Source organism: Oncorhynchus clarkii, chromosome 27 (genome assembly GCF_045791955.1).
Source record: "Oncorhynchus clarkii lewisi isolate Uvic-CL-2024 chromosome 27, UVic_Ocla_1.0, whole genome shotgun sequence".
Lineage (NCBI taxonomy): Eukaryota > Metazoa > Chordata > Actinopteri > Salmoniformes > Salmonidae > Oncorhynchus > Oncorhynchus clarkii.
This window is the reverse complement of record NC_092173.1, coordinates 7,941,953-7,963,459: the sequence shown is the minus strand read 5'-3', so window position 1 is coordinate 7,963,459 and position 21,507 is coordinate 7,941,953. Positions and strand designations below refer to the sequence as shown.

Below are 21,507 nucleotides of genomic sequence, written 5' to 3'. Positions count from 1 at the left end.
TCCTAGGAACGCGAAGCGAGGCGGCCATCTCTGTCGGCGCCGGAAGTCAGTGATCATGAGAACAGTGAGGAATCAGCCCAGAACTACATGTGAGGATCTTGTCAAAGATCTCAAGGCAGCTGGGACCATAGTCACCAAGAAAACAATTGGTAACACACTATTGGTAGAACACCATCCCCACCGTCAAACACGAAGGTGGCAACATTATGCTTTGGGGGTGTTTTTCTGCTAAGGAGACAGGACAACTTCACCGCATCAAAGGGACGATTGACGGGGCCATGTACCGTCAAATCTTGGGTGAGTACCTCCTTCCCTCAGCCAGGGCATTGAAAATGGGTCGTGGATGGGTATTCCAGCATGACAATGACACAAAACACACGGCCAAGGTAACAAAGGAGTGGCTCAAGAAGAAGCACATTAAGGTCCTGGAGTAGCCTAGCCAGTCTCCAGACCTTAATCCCATAGAAAATCTGTGGAGGGAGCTGAAGGTTCGAGTTGCCAAACATCAGCCTCGAAACCTTAATGACTTGGAGAAGATCTACAAAGAGGAGTGGGACAAAATCCCTCCTGAGATGTGTGCAAACCTGGTGGCCAACTACAAGAAACGACTGACCTCTGTGATTGCCAACAAGGGTTTTGCCACCAAGTACTAACTCATGTTTTGCAGAGGGGTCAAATACTTATTTCCCTCATTAAAATGCAAATCAATTTATAACATTTTTGACGTGCGTTTTCTGGATTTTTTTGTTGTTATTCTGTCTCTCACTGTTCAAATAAACCCACCATTAAAATTATAAACAGATTATTTCTTTGTCAGTGGGCAAACGTACAAAACCAGCAGGGGATCAAATACTTTTTTCCCTCACTGCACATGACCCTAAGCATGATGAGATGTTAATTCCACAACTGTGTGAAAGCACCTGCTTGCAATTTAATTTATTTCCCTCATTTACTCAAGTGTTTCCTTTATTTTGGCAGATATCTGTAGGTATCAATAGTAGAAGAAATTCCTCTGCGAAGTCTCACCTGGCCGTTGCGGACCTCCCTGAAGCAGTACTTGAACACAGAAGATTCTGTGTTGGTGGAGTTACCGTGGAGGGTCTGGGCCTGGACTCTGGGTTTAGGTGGTGTGGCTGCGGCTGCGGCTGACCAGGTGACCGTCTCCGACTGCTCCCTAACCGTGCCTGGCCCATAGCCCACCTTCAGCACCTGGTGGATCTTCACGCTGGCCTCTGGTGGGTGCTGCACCCGCACCTTCACCATGGATGAGCCAGATGCTGGGGGGAGAGAGAGAGAGAGGAGTGGGGGTTTAATAGATTTTTTATTCAAGCTTTATTTAACTAGGCAAGTCAGTTAAAAACAAATTCTTATTTACAATGACGGCCTACCCCGGTCAAACCCGGACGATGCTGGGCCAATTGTGCGCCGCCCTATAGGACTCCCAATCACGGTGGTTGTGATACATCCTGGAATCGAACCAGGGTCTGTAGTGACGCCTCTAGCACTGAGATGCAGTGCCTTAGACCACTGTGCCCCTTAAAGGGGGTTAGGGGTTAGCTAGTGGGGGTTAGCATTAGCAAACATTGCTGACTCCACAAAGTCTCTGCACATAGCCAGACCTGACCCACTGTGCCTCCAGGGGTCAGAGGTCATCCTATGATGGACCTCTCACTTGAACGCTGTCCTGGTCGTTCACATTTACCACCCGCTGAATGATTGACTTTGCATTTTTGTGCTGACGGCCTAACTAAGAAAGTGGATATGAATGGGAGCTGCCATGTATGTGAGGTGCCTTTGGTGCGTGACACGGTCTTTGATGTGGTTGAAATTCAAAGGTAAATATTGAATGGTGGTCTTCAGTGTTTTATCTTGGCCAGGTCGCAGTTGTAAAATGAGAACTTGTTCTCAACTGGCCTACCTGTAATGAAATAAAAAATATAAAAATGTAATTTGTTAGGAAGCTAGTGTGAACCCCTGTTACTACAGCAGATCGTAAATGTGCGTGGGGTATCCACGCCCCTGTATGTCTGAAAATGGAGTGGTTGTTCTCCTAAGACATGCTATTACTGCGAGTCATGATAGCAGCCTCATATCGTTTAGAGACTGGAGTGAAACGTTGTCACAACGTTTCCCCCACAGTATCACTACCACACTGCCAAGAGGCCCAGACTGAGCGGAAGGCCCGACCCTGACTCATACCTTTTCTTTATTTACAGAGTAAAAAGGCAAGGAGATAATCAGTTAACTCTGGGTGACTGAATGTCCCAGATCTGTTTATGCTAAAGGAACGGTTGTGCACGATTTGTTCTAGGCTGAAAAAAACGAGAAAGTGGAGAACAAGGCTCATTAAAATCAAGACCCAGGACCTTGGGAGCCTTCGCTTCCTACCCATCCGTAATATCAGGCCCATAGCACCTGGTTTACTATTCAGGGCTTTACGCAACCATTTACACGAGGGCCCTGGAGATATGCAACCAACACAATGTTTCATTTACAGATGCAGTTTGGACTGTGTTTTCATTTGCCCCAAAACAATGAGAGTGCAAACGGGTCTTTTGCTCTATGATCGTGCTGTGGATTTTAGAAGGCTCAATTGGATCCAAACATGCCTCAGGCGTCAGTTCTCTGTGGTTAACATGCAATCCCATTGTCTCACCCCTGCAGGGTATCCCCATAACCGTTCATAGACTAACTCTGAGGTAATTTGGAATTTACTCGCTGCTTGTCTACACCCCACTTGAGTTGTGACAAAATGTACTACGTAGGTTCTCATTCCCGTTTTTAATTGCCTGTTCACTACTTCACACTGTGGTTCTCATTCCCGTTTTCAATTGCCTGTTCACTACTTCACACTGTCTGGCTGTGTCATACGGGCCAGTGTTGCAGCAATGGCCGACCTCGTCCTCACAACTGGTCCTAACAGCACAACAGAGGTCTCGTCCTTTGTCTGTTTTTCATGCTAAAAAATAAAAGGTGACCTCACAAGGTTCACGCATGAAAGGTTAGCCGTTTAGCTGCAAGGAGATGAACTGAACATTCAAAAACTCCTCCTAAAGCGAAGAGAGGAAATGACTGAATGATGTTCACCACAGGCTGCATAGCCCTAAGTGGTGGTACAATTGATGGTTGTCAAACTGTGGTTGTGATGCTAAATTGCATCACAAGTTGCCAAGGAAATAGAATGTAAGCGTCCTGGCTGCACTAGAACAAATATCAGTGTAGCAAAATTGCCATCAGAAAGAGGTATAGTATATTGCTGATATAAGTGGATTTGCGAGATGTGCATGGACAAAGACGTTTTATGATAAACACTACAGAATAGAGCCCCACAGTGTAGGTATCAAAATACCCATAATACCTAGCAATCAAACAGGGAAATGATTCTAATCGTTTTTCTACTATTAATTTGTTTTGTGAAGGCTTACCCTAAAGTGACGTTTGATAACCATTTAAATCTCTCTCGGACAAGGTGACATCAATATATCAATATATTTGAAAATGCTAATTCGCATTAAAGTAGACATCATGCAAGACTACAAAATCCCTGCAAGCTCCTCCACATCTTCTCCAGCTGACACCATTGCTAGCAGGTATTGTGCCAATTTAAAACTTGCACAAGAGAGTTCACAGAATGGTAAATTTAAAGAAAAGTAGCCAATTTATTCATCACTAAATTTAGCTAACATTAGATCATTAATAGTTCATCCAGAGATCCTTACCTTTGTCTCGATTCGTCAGTCTCGTCCAGATCATTATGGCATTTGTTGTTCTTCACGATAGCCACATTAGTAGCTAATTAGCCTTTCATTTTTGGGGGGGTAAAATACAGGTGAATATATTGATAAAAGTCACCTTGTCCTGGAGAGATTTACACAGTTATCAAAACCTCACGCCAGGGTAAGCCTACACTAAACACAGCCCTTACTTTAAGTGTTTCTAAAATCCCCTATGGGAAAAATGAATGGTGAAAAAAATGATTGGAACCATTTCCTTGTTGGACCGCTAGGCTTTATGGGTATTCTGACTCATACTGTGGTACTATATTGGCAGGTCAGCTAAGTCTAAGACCCCCACTTCGACGTAGGCCTCCTCAGTGTGTAAGCCCTCAGATCTCCACTCCCAGTCCTGGAATCGAGCGTGGACTTTTAGAAGCAGCTCGTCAACATAACTGACCCTGACATTTCATTTGTTAGTATGAGCTCAGCATACTGCTTAGATTTCAATGTCATTAACTTTTGGTTGTGTTTCACCAGCCCCCCTTGGAGTGAAAACAAGTCACACTGATGTCATTGAGCTTTATAGAGCATGGATAAATACACATGTGCTCAGGGTCACATTCTTATGACAACATCTTCAAAGGCAGCAGCAGATTACTAACCACACTGTGTCCTGAAACAAGTGCCATCTGTAACTGCAGTGTAACTGTTAAAGCTTCAGATTTCACCGACTGCGTAGTTTGTTGCGATTGGCAAATATGATGACGTGCATTTTCCAGGGTCTCAATACCGCCATGCAGGGAAACGTCAGTGTTGGGCTTTTCTTCATGTTGTACAAATATACTTCACCATTACTGTATGTCGACTGATTCAATTTGGTCAGAAACATCTGGCTGTCATAACATCCAAAGATTCACATTTGGAAAGTCAGTGAGAGCAAGTATTCGTAAGTAGCCGAATCGGAGTGTTCTCAATGTGCATTGTAATGATGTCAAAACAATGGGAAATGAGTGATTGTGAATGTCTCAGAGACCTAGAGGAATTTCTGTCCGTGTATCAAGGCGTATTACCGATTGGCACCAATAGGTACAATTCAAGTGTTGAGCACTGGCCAAGGGAAAACAGTCATGTATAACTGTCATCTTTAGCGCAGCACGCACGGTGCAGTTTGACAAGTAATTCATCTACAGGAAAGACACACTTTATGTAACTGTGTGGACGTGCGAACCTTAGGTGACCATTTTTGCACATTCAAAGCCAAAGATGACTAAATGTCAGACGTCATCACCATTTGTCATGCATTATCAGGCAAATAATGAGGGTTAATTTGATCGTTTAAAAAAACAAAAAAAAACGCTGTTTTCTTTCATTTCAGTATCAGTCCATCAATATGCAGAGAATTAGCTGTCGTGGTGCTCATTCTAGAGTTCTACTTGACGTTTTTATCCCAGTCTTACTGTCGTGGAGAGGCTCCTTCACTAGAGACATTGGACTTTGCTTTGAAGATATTTGTCTAACGTAAACATTTTCTCATCTCCATTCAGATCCCACCACTGCCACCAACGAGGCCGGCCTTGTCACACTTACCACCGCTGGGCTGACTGTGGCTCTGATGCTGGCTCTGCAGGGGGAGAATGTACTCCGACTGGGACAGCAGCTGCTGACTGGCCAGCACCGAGGGGATGCGCGGAGGCTTCTCAATGTCATTGGTGGAGGGCGTGGCCACGGGGATGTGGCAGAACTTGCCGGTGAAGGTTGGCGGGCAGAGGCAGCGGTCCTTCTGGATGCAGACCCCTCCGTTCTGACACAACATGGGGCACAGGACTGGAGGAGAAACAGAGGAGGGAGGGAGGGAAACAGAACGGCTCTGTAAACTCTGACCGCAGTGAGGGAGAAACATGGAGTCCAAGACAACCGAAATTGAACTCCGGCACTGAGAGAAACAATAACCAAATTGTTTGATGTCCTGTAGTGATTTCCATGGTTCAGTTACCATTAGGGCCAAGAGTTCCTGCCTGTTGCCGTTCAAATGTAACAGCACAAACTCACGATTCAGATCCCATTACAAAACAAAGGGCGGGGTCGAACACTTTTACGCCCACCTGGCCAAACAAGAAAACAAGGGAAAACATCCAACACGTGCCCTTGTGACACGTACAATTGATAGACAGTTTGGACACACTGTAAACAATGCTATTCTAAAACAACAGAGCACACAATGTTTCCCCCGTTTTTATCACAATGAATGGAAAACAAGTGAAGACAAGCAGCACTCTGATGAAAACCATGCCTCTACTTACTTTGTCCACCACCACATGCTTTCCATATCACATGGCGGTGCTGTATTAATGCTCATGATAATAATAATTACAACGTTGGAAAACTTGGCCCCTGGCCCATGCCCAAGTCCATGGAAATTAATTGAGAGAGAGAGAGAGAGAGAGAGAAAGAGAGAGAGAAAGAGAGAGAGAAAGAGAGAGATGCCTGGCAGTTAGCTGAACAGAATTATCTTTCCAGCATCTATAATCAGTTCATTATGCATCTCCTTGGCCAACTGTCTGTCCATCATACACTGGGCCAGAAGGATCAACTCAACCTCGTAAGTAAACCATATCTGACGCAGTATGACAGAGGGAGGGAGGGGTGAGAGAGTGAGGGGAGGAGAAAGAGAGTGAGCAAGTGAGAAAGAGACAAAGATGAACCTACTTGTGTGACTTTCTATCCATATTGTCACTGGGTAGAACACAAACCTGCTCTCTCTTAAACCTCTACAGGATCGGTGGGTCCCCCACGGGACGGTTGAGCTAACGTGCGCTAATGTGATTAGCATGACGTTGTAAGTAACAAGAACATTTCCCAGGACATGTTTAATATAGGCAGAAAGCTTAAATTCTTCTTAATCTAACTGCACTGTCCAATATACAGTAGCTATTACAGTGAAATAATACCACGCTAATGTTTGAGGAGAGTGCACAGTTTTGTACCTGAAAATGTATTTAAAAAAACAATTAGGCACACTTGGGCAGGCTTGATAAAACATTTTGAACAGTAATGCAAAGGTTCATTGGATCAGTCTAAAACTTTGCACATGGACTGCTGCCATCTAGTGGCCAAAATCTAAATTGCACCTAGACTCCTAAGTCTTGATGATGGAGAAAACAAATATAGAAAACGCATGTTTTTTGCTTTGTATTATCTTTTACCTGATCTAATGTGTTATATTATCCTACATTAATTTCACATTTCCACAAACTTCAAAGTGTTTTCTATCAAATGGTATCAAGAACATGCATATCCTTGACTCAGCTTCAGGAAGTTAGATTTGAATATATCATTTTAGGCCAAAATTGAAAAAAAAGTGTTACATCCTTAAGAGTACACTCTTTGCATTTGTGTTCTGTGGTAATTTACCACTCAAATGAGCCTGCAATCAAGACAGCGAGTTCAGCTAAAGCTGTTTCCTCTGTGGTGAACATCTCATCAGAGTGGTTTGGAGTGGATACTGTAAAACACAACTATTGGACTGTATGAGGTCCCGTCAGTCACACTGATTATAGGCCTTCACCTTTCCCAGAGCCTTTCGGAACCTGGAAAGACGACGGCAGCTGAAGGCTGTCCAAAGTACACACTGATCCATCATTTTGAGTGTTCTTCCTTTCCCTAGGGGTGGCACAGAATTGATTTTCCGTCTGAATACGAAGTCCTCTGGGCTCCAGTGAGCGTGTCAGCATCGGGGTAACTACCGTACAGGTCTCTTTTCTCAGTTTCTGTCATACTCTTGCCCATTGTTCCAGAGGCCATGGCGAGGAACAGGGAAAAAGGTTGGTGTTTTTGTCAGGAAAAGGCTTTTTACAAGAGGAATTTACAGTACAGTGGCTTAGGAGTTCTCTAGGTTCCTATCGCAGAGAGCCTGTGTCCTGCTTCCGGGGCTAGAGCAGCAGCGTTCTGCTGTGTGGAGTAGGTTTCCGGTGGAGAAATCATGAGTTGAGCATATGCAGTGTATCAGTGTGTGTATTCCCCGCTGTGGCGTAGCCGTGGTGATGAGGTCATGTGCAGTATGCAAACTGAGAAGGTGACCTAATTGTTTGCTCCGAGTCAGATGTGTGCGTCCCTCCAGATGCAACGGACCATCCACCAGATTTTACACAGGGAGAGGAGAAATTAGGTATAGAGAGATCAAGAAAGACAGAGAGAGAGAGAGATCAAGAAAGACAGAAAGAGAGAGAGAGAGCGAAAGAGAGAGAGCGAAAGAGAGAAAGAGAGCGAAAGAGAGAGAAAAGAGGGCGAACGAGAGAGAGAGATAGCGAAAGAGAGAGAGAGAGAGCGAAAGAGAGAGCGAGAGAGCGAAAGAGAGCGAGAGAGAGAAAGAGAGAGGAAGAACAGACAAAACAAGACAGGCAGAGCGAGGGACAGAATGGGTAACGAGAGAGGCAGAAAGACAGAGTGAGAGAAAGACAGAAAGAGAGAGGGGAGGGTTGCCTGGCGACTAATCCTGAATTTAATTCCGCTGCTCTATCAATCGCTCCACCCATGAGTCGGAACCTACCATCCTAGATGTCGTTTGTGCTGATGTCAAAATGACGTGATTCTTGATTCATGTAGACCAGCTCTGGTCCAACCCATCGGTTTCTGGGACCAACCAGAAGCAAACCTGATTCATTGTGGAGAAGAAATGTTAGTGGGCGTGGCGTTTGGCCAGAGCAGTGTGGATGGGTAACCAGACAAAGGTGCAGGTGCCTCCCATGAAAAACAGTGATGTGAGCAGCTACTCAGTTCCTCTCAGGCCCTCCATGAGACCCACGACGTCAGCCCTCTCTTCTCAAAGAAGATCACTTCCCTTTCACTGCACTCATATCCATGTAATGCAGTACCTCTCTCAGGCCAGTGTGGAACAACAGGTTTATCACATCATGTAGAGCTTAAATTTTCACCAGAAGCTGTTTAATTGGTGTTTAGAGGCACATTACTTGTCTAAATGATGGTGGGACACCAGTGGAACCCCGTGAAATCACTTCCTGTCTCCCCAGGCTTTACAGCTAGGCCTTGGAGGATGCTGTATGTACTTCAAGGCTGACCAGATTAGCCCTCCCTGGAAAGAATAATAAAGTGTGTGTGTGTGTGTGTGTGTGTGTGTGTGTGTGTGTGTGTGTGTGTGTGTGTGTGTACAGGGAGATGTTTTGAGGCAACTCAAAGAAACATGCCATTTGGGCTCCCTATTTGCATGCATGAGAAGGAATGTTCAGCTGGCCATAGTTTCCACATCCTGAACAGAGATGCTTAACCCATGATGTCCTCATGCACACCCGGCCTGTACCCTTAGCAAGTCAACCCCGAATACTCCTCAGTGTGGGCGAGGAAGATACATTACAGCAGAAAGCTGAAGAGTAATTATCAGGTGAACGCAGAATTAATACCAGCAATGCAACTTGACTCAAACAAAGCAGTTGGCAATTTGGAATCAAATCAAAGTTTATTCATCATACACAAAGGACACAGCTGTCACGACTTCCGCCGAAGTTGGCTCCCCTGCCTGTTCGGGCGGTGCTCGGTGGTCGTCGTCACCGTCCTACTAGCCACTACCGATCCCTTTGTCTGTTGGTTTTGTCTTATTAGTTTCACCTGTGTGTATTTTAGTTTAATTAGCGTCCTTATATTTAGTAAATTGTCCCGCCCTTGTTTTGTGCTGGATTGTTTTTGTATTCCTGTTATTTGGTGGTGTTCATGAGTTTTATTCTCCGGACTATTTTGGTCCTGCTTTGGATTATTCACCCTGTGTGTTGGGTTGACCGTTGTTTTGTGCGCCGGAGAATAAACTGTCTAATAATTGAAACCTGCTCTCTGCGCCTGATTCCACCCACCTTAGTAATTTGTGACAACAGCGTAGTGTACACGGTACAATGAAAAGCTTACTTGCAACTAGACTCACTGTAGTGTTTCATCTAGTTTGCCTCAGTGCAGCTGGCAATCAGCATGAGATCACGATGTCCAACTGCAACAATAAAACAAATCATAATGGCAGTTATCCCAAACCACCCCAGATCAACTTTGCCATAGCACCTCGCTTTGAATAGCTGAGCAGTTTGGTCTCTCTTTGAAAGGTTAAATATGCACCGAGATATTCACAGATATATTTTGGGCTCTGTTGGCCACTTCTGCCTGACCAGGCATTTTTTTACATGTCTGTGATAGAGGGCATCGACTGGGTCATAGCCAATAGGACCAGAGAAAGAGAGACTATACTGTAAGTATGGCAAGACAAAACAATAGTGTCATTTACACAAGTGTACAGTGGAGCACTGTCTACTGTCTGTCTAATTTAACATGCATGGTGCTAGAGGAGAATGAGACCATTGTTCCTGGTCTGTCTGTTTCATGCTACCCCACCTGACATGTTACCGGCCACTAACATGGTATGTGTGCATGGGGGGGGGGGGGGGTCTTGTTTGTACGTAAGTGTGACTTTGCGCTGACATCATTCAGTCTAGGAACAAGCCTATAAACCAGACGTGTGGTAAGCGGACAAAAGGGGAGGTGACTTTCCCTGAGCCCGTTTATACAAGATATGGGGTATTACTCATTACTCAGTTGATGGGAAAACAAACAATGGGTTGGCAGCTATTTAAAGCTTACCAAGTCTGGGTTATTATGAATGAACGCAATGTTCAAAGTTGACTGTAGACATAGGCCTACATTGGGAAACATGCCTACAGCACGCACGACTCCGAGACCATCGTTAAGTTTGCCAATGACACAACGATAGTAGGCCAGATTGATCACCGACGACGAGACAGCCTATAGGGAGGTCAGAGGCCTGGCTATTGTGGTGCTAGGACAAAAGCCTCTCCCTAAACATCAGCAAGTTAAAGGAGCTTATCGTGGACTACAGGAAATGGAGGGGCCGAACACGCCCTCATTCACATCCACGGGGCTGTAGTAGAGTGGGTCGAGAGCTTCAAGTTCCTCAGTGTCCACATCACAAAGGACCTATCATGGTCCACACACACCAACACAGTTGTGAAGAGGGCACGACAACGACTCTTCCACCTCAGGAGGCTGAAAGGATTTGGCATCGGCCCTCAGATCATCAAAAAGTTCTACAACTGCACCATTGAGAGCATCTTAACTGGCTGCATCACCGCTTGGTATGGTAACTGCTGGGCATTCGACCGCAAGGCGCTACAGAGGGTAGTGGGTACAGCCCAGTACACCACTGGGGCCAAACTTCCTGCCATCCAGGACCTCTATACCAGGTGGTGTCAGAGGAAGGCCCTAGAAATTGCCAAAGACTCCAGCCAAACAAGTCATAGACAGTTTTCTCTGCTACCACACGGCAAGCGGTACCGGCGCGCCAAGTCTGGGAACAAAAGACTTCTGAACAGTTTCTACCCCCAAGTCATAAATAAGACTGCTGAACAGTTAATCAAATTCCTACCCTGGCTATTTACATTAGCTAGGTTTCCATCCAATAGGCGACAGATTTGAATGATAGTATTCTAAAATCCGCATTGAAAACAATATGCACATTTTCCCACCAGAGATGTGTTTCCATCAAATGTACTTTTTGCAGATAAAAGGCTGTACGTGATGACATAGTGCAAGTAAAAATACATTTTGCAGTTAAATTCCCAAGTACTTAAACAAAGAAAAAGTTAAGAGTTTCTGTGCATTTTCAACTCTACTCTACTCTACTGCACGCTGTTGGCTAGAGCGCACGTATAGCCTACATGATGAGATTATTATGGACAAAAGAACGAGATCATTTTTATTTGTCAAACGACAGCCAAGCGTCATCATCATGTCACCAGAATAAGACCCTCGATATTTATCGGAAAGGAGCATCAAGCTCATCACCGAGCACTTTCACCACCCTGTGAAGTTCATCCTCATTTATTTCATTTGTTGCCGGATAAATTTCATGCTTTCCCGACATAGTGGGAGGACCACACAATATGTCATCGTCTGACTCCAAGTTTACTTCGATATTATATAATCTAGGTAATTCAAGAGCCATCTTCAAGGCAGTCATCTTAAGCATGACATCACATGGCCATCTTGTGCATTCATTCCCACCCCATCTAAACCAGAGGTTGTTATGTAAATGATGTGATGATGGCAACAAACCAGCACCGATGGACACAAGAAACACGTGGCTGTGATTAGCTTCATATGCCATGCTATGTTGTCGTCTTAGGTCTCTCTTTGTGTTGTGGTGTCTCTCTTGTCGTGACGTGTGTTTTGTCCTATCCTTTTTAAAATGTATTTTAAATTATTTTCTATTTTTAAATCCCGAGTGGCACAGCGGTCTAAGACACAGCATCTCAGTGCAAGAGGGGTCACTGCAGTACCTGGTTCGAATCCGGGCTTCATCACTTCTGGCCATGATTGGGAGTCCCATAGGGCGGCGCACAATTGGCTTAGCGTCGTTCGGGTTTGGCCGAGATTGGCCGTCATTGTAAATAAGAATTTGTTCTTAACTGATTTTCCTAGTTAAATAAAATACAAATAAATAAATAGAAAATCCCTGTCCCCGCAGGAGGCCTTTTGCCTTTTTGTAGGCCGTTATTGTAAATAAGAATTTGTTCTTAATTAACTGACTTACCTAGTTAAATAAAAAGTTCCACAAATCAATAAAAATAAAATATGCAACGGCCCTAGTCGTGTCCGTCCATAATTTCCAAACATTATGCAACTAACTCCTCTCATCTTAACTATCAAACATCTACAAGGCCCCCGTGTAGGGTTAAGGCACTCTGGCTCAGAACATAAAACTAAGGCTTGTTCAGAAACTATGAGGAAGTACAATCATTCTGGCCCAGCGTATCAAAACGCAGACAAAAACACACAATCTCTCGGATTAGTCAGACACGAGGCAGCCGTGGTCTGGTCACTGAAATGTAGTTTTATTACTGAACAAATGCAGCTAATCTCCACTTAATCCCAGGATGGATTTGGAGTCTTGTGTCGGTCTGTCTTAACGTCTCAGTCTAGGAGGCAGTGAGTGTGTAAAGAAGTTGCACCCACGAATTACAGAAGTGATTAACGCAGGATTACAACAAACTGGGTGGAAGGGTGAATACATAAAGAGGCTAAGAGAGAGAGAGAGATGTGGGTGAAAGAGCAAGAGAGAGATGGTGAGAGAGAGAGATGTGGGTGAAAGAGCAAGAGAGAGATGGTGAGAGAGAGAGATGGTGAGAGAGAGAGAGAGATGATGAGAGAGGGATGGTGAGAGAGAGAGATAAAGAGATAAAGAGAGATAGTGAGAGAGAAGGGGGAGGGGCGGTAAAGATACCACTTTATTTCCTCCCCTGTATTTTCTTTCTGCCACGGAGCGTGAATATAACCCTGCATGTAGTTTAAGACCTCATGATATATCTCCTCTGTGCACCTGCATGTTGAGGGCAGTGATATACAGTAGGAGACTGGGCTTGGGGTTAAGTGTGAGAGCAGTGATATACAGTAGGAGACTGGGCTTGTGCGTCTTCTTGACACTCAGCAACAACAAACAGAGAATCGGCTGAATCCAGCTGGCCTGCAAAACTCTTCATTTCATGTCTTCTCTGGCTTGCCCAGAGTCTCAATGTGGGTCGCTAGAGGCGCACTTCACTAACTAAAGAATTTGGCAGTACGTCCAACCGGCCTCACAACCTCAGACCAAGTGTAGCCACGCCAGCCCAGGACCGCCACATCCGGCTTCTTCACCTGCGGCTCGTCTGAAACCAGCCACTTGGATAGCTATGGGCAGGCATAAGCTACAGACAATGAACACAATTGCATTTTAACAATGGCAATTTGAATACACAGAGATACCGTGACAAGATCCTGAGGCCCATTATCGTACCATTCATCATGACAATGCACAGTCCCATGTCGCAAGAATCTGTACACAATTCCTGGAAGCTGAGAATGTCTCACTTCTTCCATGGCCTGCATACTCACCAGACATGCTCTGGATTGACATGTACGACAGCGTGTTCCAGTTCCCACCAATATCCAGCAACTTCGCTCAGCTATTGAAGAGGAGTGAGACAACATTCCACAGGCCACAATCAACTGCCTGATCAACTCTATGCAAAAGAGATGTGTCGCGCTGCATTAGGAAAATGGTGGTCACACCAAATACTGACTGTTTTTTTGGTCCACACCCCTAGCTTTTTTTTTTTTTGAATTTTACCCCTTTTTCTCCACAATTTTATGGTATCCAATTGTTGTAGTAGCTACTATCTTGTCTCATCGCTACAACTCCCGTACAGGCTCGGGAGAGACGAAGGTTGAAAGTCATGCGTCCTCCGATACACAACCCAACCAAGCCGCACTGCTTCTTAACACAGCGCACATCCAACCCGGAAGCCAGCCGCACCAATGCGTCGGAGGAAACACTGTGCACCTGGCCACCTTGGTTAGCGCACACTGCGCCCAGCCTGCCACAGGAGTCGCTGGTGCGTGATGAGACAAGGATACCCCTACCGACCAAGCCCTCCCTAACCCGGGCGACGCTAGGCCAATTGTGCGTCGCCCCACGGACCTCCCGGTCGCGGCCGATTACGACAGCGCCTGGGCGCAAACCCAGGGTCTCTGATGGCACAGCTGGCGCTGCAGTACAGCGCCCTTAACCACTGCGCCACCCGGGAGGCCCTCCCCTACCTTTTTTTAAGGTATCTGTGACCAACAGTTGCATATCTGTTTTCCCAGTCATGTAAAATCTATAGATTAGGGCCTAATGAATTTATTTAAATTGACTGATTTCCATATATGAACTGGACCGCAGTCAAATCTTTCAATTGCTGCATGTTGCATTTATATATTTGTTCAGTGTAATTTCTATGGAAATATGGACCATTCTCATTAAAGAAAACAAGTCATAATGTTTCATGGATGGTCTGAGACCAGATAGTGGATACCCCTCTGTCTGTCTCGCCCATGCAGATGGCAACACTATTAATATGTCAACAGACAGAATACATGCAAAGAACATGCAAAGAACTAATTATTCACTGTCATAAGATCACACACAAACAAACACAGTCTGAGAGGAGACAGAGATTCCCTGGCACGTAGAATGGATCCATCAAAGAGTACATTAACCCTGATGTTTGGTCATACATTCTTCAAGGTGCTGGAAGGGAGACAATCTTTCTGTTTGTCTCGCACACACACACACTATTTGAGGTGGATCTCATGTAAGGATGGGCTCTGAGCCTTGGTAAATATACACTGTATGCACATGTCTGGATGGTCACCTCTCAAGACGGTGTGAATACCTGTAAAGGAGGCCAGCAGAGCCAAGGGGCTACTCTCTCATCCCTCCAACCTGTCCATTTAAGGTCTAACCCATACCATTCTCCAAAACTGGTCTCCACCACCGACCTAAAAACCACAGTGATGCTACAACCACACCTCCAGCTCATCAGTCCCAGTGGCTTACCCCTAATGTCACTCTGTCTGGACCCCAGAGTGGGAGGTCTCAGTGACTCCTCTGGCTAATTATGGCTAGGAGAGACTACAATATACTGCACGCTTACAGAGAGAGATGGTAAACTGAGGTAAGAAATGAGATAAGGTAAGAAACTTACAGACTCTGAAGCCCGGTCCCAGCGCAGCCCGGTCCCCCTGTTCACTGATGTAGAGGGCGGTCACATTGCCCTGCTCGCAGAAGTTGGTGCAGCGTCCCTGGGTGCAGCGCACCTTGCAGACGGTCGGGGTGAAGAGCACCTTGATGCGCTCAGCTCCTCTCCTTCCTGCCCCTGCTGCCGTTCCTCCTCGGTGGCCGGCGGTCTGGTTTCTGGCTGGAAGGGGGAAGAAGACGAAGCAGAGGTAGAGCAGCGGTAGGAGCCTGAACCTGGGTCTGAGCTGGAGCATGGTGCCGTCCGATTACTGCCGATGCATCCCACGGAGAAGAGGCACCACAGAGGTCCAGGAAGAAGAGCTGCCGCGTAACGGCAGGAAGAGATGTGAGAGAAGGCCAGTGAACTCCACGCTTACTCTTACGCTTTGTTCAATCACACTCTCTCTTGCAACTGGCGCAGGACGAGGAGGGAAAGGAAGAAAGAGAGAGGAAAAAAAGAACAGACCCAGTGCTTCCTTTCCTTTTTTTCCCTAAACACACCAACCAAAGAAATGAGGAACCTTGACGAGAGAAGCACCCGCACAAGTGTGTTTAAAAAAAACTTTTCTTAGTGCCTGTCCACTTAATTGGAAGCAGTATAGCGAGAATGCTCTGGTCGAGCCTCCAAACACAATGTTTATAAGGGATCCAATCTATCACCCTGTACTGTTAACTCTCCACTGCAGCCCCTAACCATGTCTCTGTGCCCTGCCGTTATGCTGTAACTGTAATCTGTTTTGTTTCCCCCCCTTTTCCTTATACTCCCCACTCCCCCCTCTAGTTTCATAACATGGACCGTCCTGTCATCTGAGGAAGAGACCACAAGGAGGGCGGGGTGGGGTGGGGGGGGGGGTGAGGCAAGGTTTGAGTTTCAGGTCCTCGCTGGCATTGTAAACTGTGGTGGTGAGTCATCTCTCTCTCTCTCTGCTCATAAGGCAGGGGGGAAGAGGAGGGAAATTATTTTCCTTTCGCTACGCATTTTCTGAGATGTCATTTCACAAGCCCCACAGGCTCTTCTGTGACTTACACAATGTGCATTAAACCTGTTGCCTTACCGAGCCAGCTCATGCCTGAGCAACGTGCCATCCACGTTGCATCCACGTTGCATCCACGTTGCACTGGCTCACATCACTCTTACTCTCTAAGCACTCTAAGCACTTGGACCTGTAGGCCATCTAGGGTGAAATCACATCACTTTCACTACCTGAGAAAACTATAGGAGACAAATGTTATAGAATCCTTTTATGGTCATTCATGAATATAAACCCCGGAATATAAACCCCGGAAAAAAAGGAGCTTGATGGAAACACCTCATTATTTAGCTAGGAAAGGAATGGTAAAGAATGGAAAATATAAAACCAATTGACAAAGAAATTCATTGTAATGTCAAAAAGTTATTAGCTAAAACTGTATGGTCGTTAGATTTACAAACATGACGTGTTCTTTATGTTCACTTATGATTAACCCTGAAACAAAGCTAAGCAGAAATTCCTTGTCGAGTTTGGAAGACCAACAGCTGCGTTGGACTGGGCTCAAACACAGGTGCCCCATTACAGACCATATCTCCAGTTTCACCAGTATTACTACATCAGTATAAAACCTGGAAGACCTGTGAGGACAGCGAGCGAGGCACGCGCCAGTCCACTTCACCAAGGACCTAGGCCACATCAAATTCTTGGTAAGGTTAAGTACTGAAATAATTATGTTTGACTTGAAGCTTATACGGGTCTTCAACAAATCTGGGAGAATGATGTAATATAGCTCATGGGAATGGACCAAACTAGAACCCAGATAGAACTGGTAGCCTAGTGGTTAGAGGGTTGGGCCAGTAACTGAAAGGTTGCTGATTTGAATCCTTGAGATTGTGTCGACGTGACCTTGAGCAAGGCACTTTACCCTAATTGCTCCTGTATGTCGCTCTGGATAAGAGCGTCTGCTATAAAACAAACTACAGGAACACTGAAACTGTGGTCATCCCTTATATGAAGTGTCTGAACCACCTGTGGAGGCACTGCACCACTGATCTGATCCACACCTGTAGCTCAAGGTGGTGCGTCATTCTGGGCCAGGACTTGGAGGCTGGGAGGTGGGATACACTGCCAGAAAGAGAGAGAGAGGGGAGGGCCTTGGTATAGGCTAGGACACACAGTAAATTACCATGCTACTGCTGGGACGAGCTGTCTGGGTCTGGACTGTGGGTTCCTGTCTTGCTGGGGGAGGAGGAGGAGGTATTGGTGTCTGCTCAGGACAGGTGTTCACAATGTTTTCTAGTACGGGTCAATGAGGTCACAGCAGATTGTTTTGCCTCCTTTTTGAGTGTTTTATTAGGGATATTAGCCAGTGGAAAAACTGTAGTCCAATTAGCATTCACTTATAACCTTTCAAATACTGCCATAAAAATGCTCCAGGGTTGGTATTTTCTAGCTATACAGTACCAGTCAAAAGTTTGGACACACCTACTCATTCAAGGGTTTTTCTTTATTTTGACTATTTTCTACATTGTAGAATAATAGTGGACATCAAAACTATGAAATTACACATATGGAATCAAGTAGTAAACAAAAAAAAGTGTTAAACAATTCAAAATATATTTTGGATTTTAGATTCTTCAAAGTAGCCACTTTTTGCCTTGATGACAGCTTTGCAGACTCTTGGAATTCTCTCAACCAACTTCACCTGGAATGCTTTTCCAACAGTCTTAAAGGAGTTTCAACATATGCTGAGCACTTGTTGGCTGCTTTTCCTTATCCCAAACCATCTCAATTGGGTTGAGGTCAGGTGATTGCGGAGGCTAAGTCATCTGATGCAGCACTCAACCACTCTCCTTCTTGATCAAATCGCCCTTACACAGCCTAGAGGTGTGTTTTGGGTCATTGTCCAAACCAGATGGGATGGCGTTTCGCAGCAGAATGCTATGGTAGCCATGCTGGTTAAGTGTGCCTTGAATTCTAAATAAAACACTGACAGTGTTACCAGCAATGCACCCACACACGATCACACCTCCTCATCCATGATTCACGATGGTAACCACACATGCAGAGATCATCCGTTCACCTACTCTGTCTCTCACAAAGACATGGCGGTTGGAACCAAAAATCTCACATTTGGACTGAACAGACCAAAAGACAGATTTCCACCGGTCTAATGTTAATTGCTCGTGTTTCTTGGCACAAGCAAGTCTCTTCTTCTTCTAATTGGAGTCCTTTAGTAGTGTTTTTTTTGCAACAATTTGACCATGAAGGCCTGATTCACACAGTCTCCTCTGAACAGTTGATGTTGAGATGTGTTACTTGAACTCTGTGAAGCATTTATTTGGGCTGCAATTTCAGAGGCTGGTAACTCTAATGAACATATCCTCTGCAGCAGAGGTAACTCTGGGTCTTCCTTTCCTGTGGCGGTCCTCATGAGAGCCAGTTTCATCATAGCGATTTATGTTTTTTGCGACTTTCAAAGTTCTTTACATTTTTCGGATTGACTGACCTTCATGTCTTAAAAGTAATAATGGACTGTCATTTCTCTTTGCTTATTTGAGCTGTTCTTGCCATAATATTTTTACATTTTTTTTATTTTTTATTTCACCTTTATTTAACCAGGTAGGCTAGTAGTAAAGTTCTCATTTACAACTGCGACCTGGCCAAGATAAAGCATAGCAGTGTGAACAGACAACAACACAGAGTTACACATGGAGTAAACAATAAACAAGTCAATAACACAGTAGAAAAAGAAAGAAAAAAAAAGAGTCTATATACATTGTGTGCAAAAGGCATGAGGAGGTAGGCGAACAATTACAATTTAGCAGATTAACACTGGAGTGATAAATGGTCAGATGGTCATGTGCAGGTAGAGATGCTGGTGTGCAAAAGAGCAGAGAAGTAAATAAATAAAAACAGTATGGGGATGAGGTAGGTCAATTGGGTGGGCTATTTACCGATGGACTATGTACAGCTGCAGCGATCGGTTAGCTGCTCAGATAGCAGATGTTTAAAGTTGGTGAGGGAGATAAAAGTCTCCAACTTCAACGATTTTTGCAATTCGTTCCAGTCACAGGCAGCAGAGAACTGGAAGGAAAGGTGGCCAAACGAGGTGTTGGCTTTAGGGATGATCAGTGAGATACACCTGCTGGAGCGCGTGCTACGGGTGGGTGTTGCCATCGTGACCAGTGAACTGTGATAAGGCTTTACCTAGCATGGACTTGTAGATGACCTGGAGCCAGTGGGTCTGGCGACGAATATGGACTTGGTCTTTTACCAAATAGGGCTATCTTCTGTATACCAACCCTATCTTGCCACAACTGATTGTCTCAAATGCATTAAGAAGGTTAAGAAATTACACAAATTATCTTTTTACAAGACACACCTGTTAATTGAAATTCATTCCAGGTGACTATCTCATGAAGCTGGTCGAGAGAATGCCAAGAGTGTGCTAAGCTGTCATCAAGGCAAAGGGTGGCTACTTTGAAGAATCTCAAATCTCAAATATATTTTGCTTCGTTTAACACTTTTTTGGTTACTACATGATTCCATATGTGTTATTTCATAGTTTTGATGTCTTCACTATTATTCTACAATGTATAAAATAGTAAAAAATAAAGAAAAACCCTTGAATGAATAGGTGCGTCCAAACTTTTGTCTGGTACTGTAGCAAAAAGCTGTTAAATAGCCAGTAAATTGTACGAATCCGAACGCAACGTTTCACCGTGCAGGACGTTTAGTGCAGCCCGAGTCTCTGTCTCAGTGCACTCAATCGCTCTGCCAGTTGTCCAGACCAGTCCAGTCCTACTCAAACACACACACACACACACACACACACACACATTTTCTACAGATAGGACTATTATTCCAATTACGAAACAGGAAGCTCTGCTCCATGTACAACAGGAGTGTGTGTGTGTGTGTGGTTTATCTTCATGGAGGTTTGATTTTATTAGGATTTATTTTAGTCCTCTTTTGGACTAATCTTCCAAGAGTCCTTAAACATTAAAGCACAATTACATTTTCACATATAAACACACGGTTACAAACAAATAATACACTGACATATTGACCAGTTAAATATTCTAACAGTCTAAAAAGATAGATTGATTCTTCACCTACCATAGTCCAGTACAACTTTCCTATGTATTATATTTAAATGCTTTTAAAGTATTGTTTGAAGTTATATATTGAAAGGTTTCTGGTTTGCTCAGATAAATGATTCCATTTCTTAAATTTTTAGGTTGAGTGTGTATACATCTGCGTGAGCGATGGTGGCCTTTGGCAATGGCCTTCGAAGTTGGTCCTGGAGGGCCTTTATGTTTGCAAGGTTTTACTCCAGCCTTGTTTTAATCAGGTTCAAGGCGAAACAGCAGATCAACATTATGAAGAGATTGGACGATTGGAAAAAGCTGCCCACATTACACAGCAGACTTTGGCCTATGACCCTTAAACGGGGTGTGCTAATTCTTTGTTAGTTTTAAAATTAAGTTTCTTTAGTGAGATTACCAAGTGTGATTGACAGGTGCGAAAACTGAAATGACAGGGAGGACTAAACGTGTCATTGTAAATAAGAATTTGTTCTTAACTAACTTGCCTAGTTAAATAAAGGTGACTTAAAAAATAAAAAAATTAAGATCACTTCATTGGTCTATGGCCCGGTCAAATCTTAGCCTATAGGGGATTGCAAAGGGAGGGGGAATGAATTCTCTCTCTTGTGCTTACAATGGCTTTGTTCATACACAGCAACTGTTCATCCACAATGCTCCTGCTTGCAACTCAAGAGAAGAGGGGGGGGCGAGGGGTACTAAAGCTATTAAACCGATGGAGGAATTTAGAGAAGGACCTCTTACACAAATATTAGCAGGAGAAAAAAACTCAAAGTGCCTGGGTACTTAAAGAGGTCAGAGGATACAAAAGACCAGGACCCTGAGCTCTTGTGGAATGACAGATTACTCTAAATGTTCAAGGCACTGTCTCACTTCTGGAAAAGAAAGTGAAAAAAATGCAAAACCTGACCCTTACTCCTCTGACTTGGAAACTTGGATTAAAGCTTTACAGCAGACATTTAAATTGGATTTTGAGGGGAAAATCAAGCATTATATAGAGTCATACTCTCTCTTTCCATGCGAGACAACATGCTCTGTTCGAGTGACGGCCACCTATTGGATATTAAAAGAGAGTAGGGCGTAGTAGTGGTATATAGACACAACTGTAC

At 44.5% G+C, this 21,507-nt stretch overlaps 1 protein-coding gene across 1 annotated transcript in view; it reads right to left on the bottom strand.

Moving 5' to 3' along the window:
- LOC139385679 (latent-transforming growth factor beta-binding protein 4-like) overlaps positions 1–21,507 on the bottom strand; it is a 66,991-nt gene that overhangs the window by 34,819 nt on the left and 10,665 nt on the right. The window contains exons 3-5 of the mRNA XM_071130946.1: positions 15,287–15,499; positions 5,304–5,540; positions 1,027–1,277 (exon numbers count right to left, since the gene is read on the bottom strand). Of these exons, the coding sequence (XP_070987047.1) occupies positions 1,027–1,277; positions 5,304–5,540; positions 15,287–15,499 (701 nt within the window). The remainder of the gene's footprint in view (positions 1–1,026; positions 1,278–5,303; positions 5,541–15,286; positions 15,500–21,507) is intronic.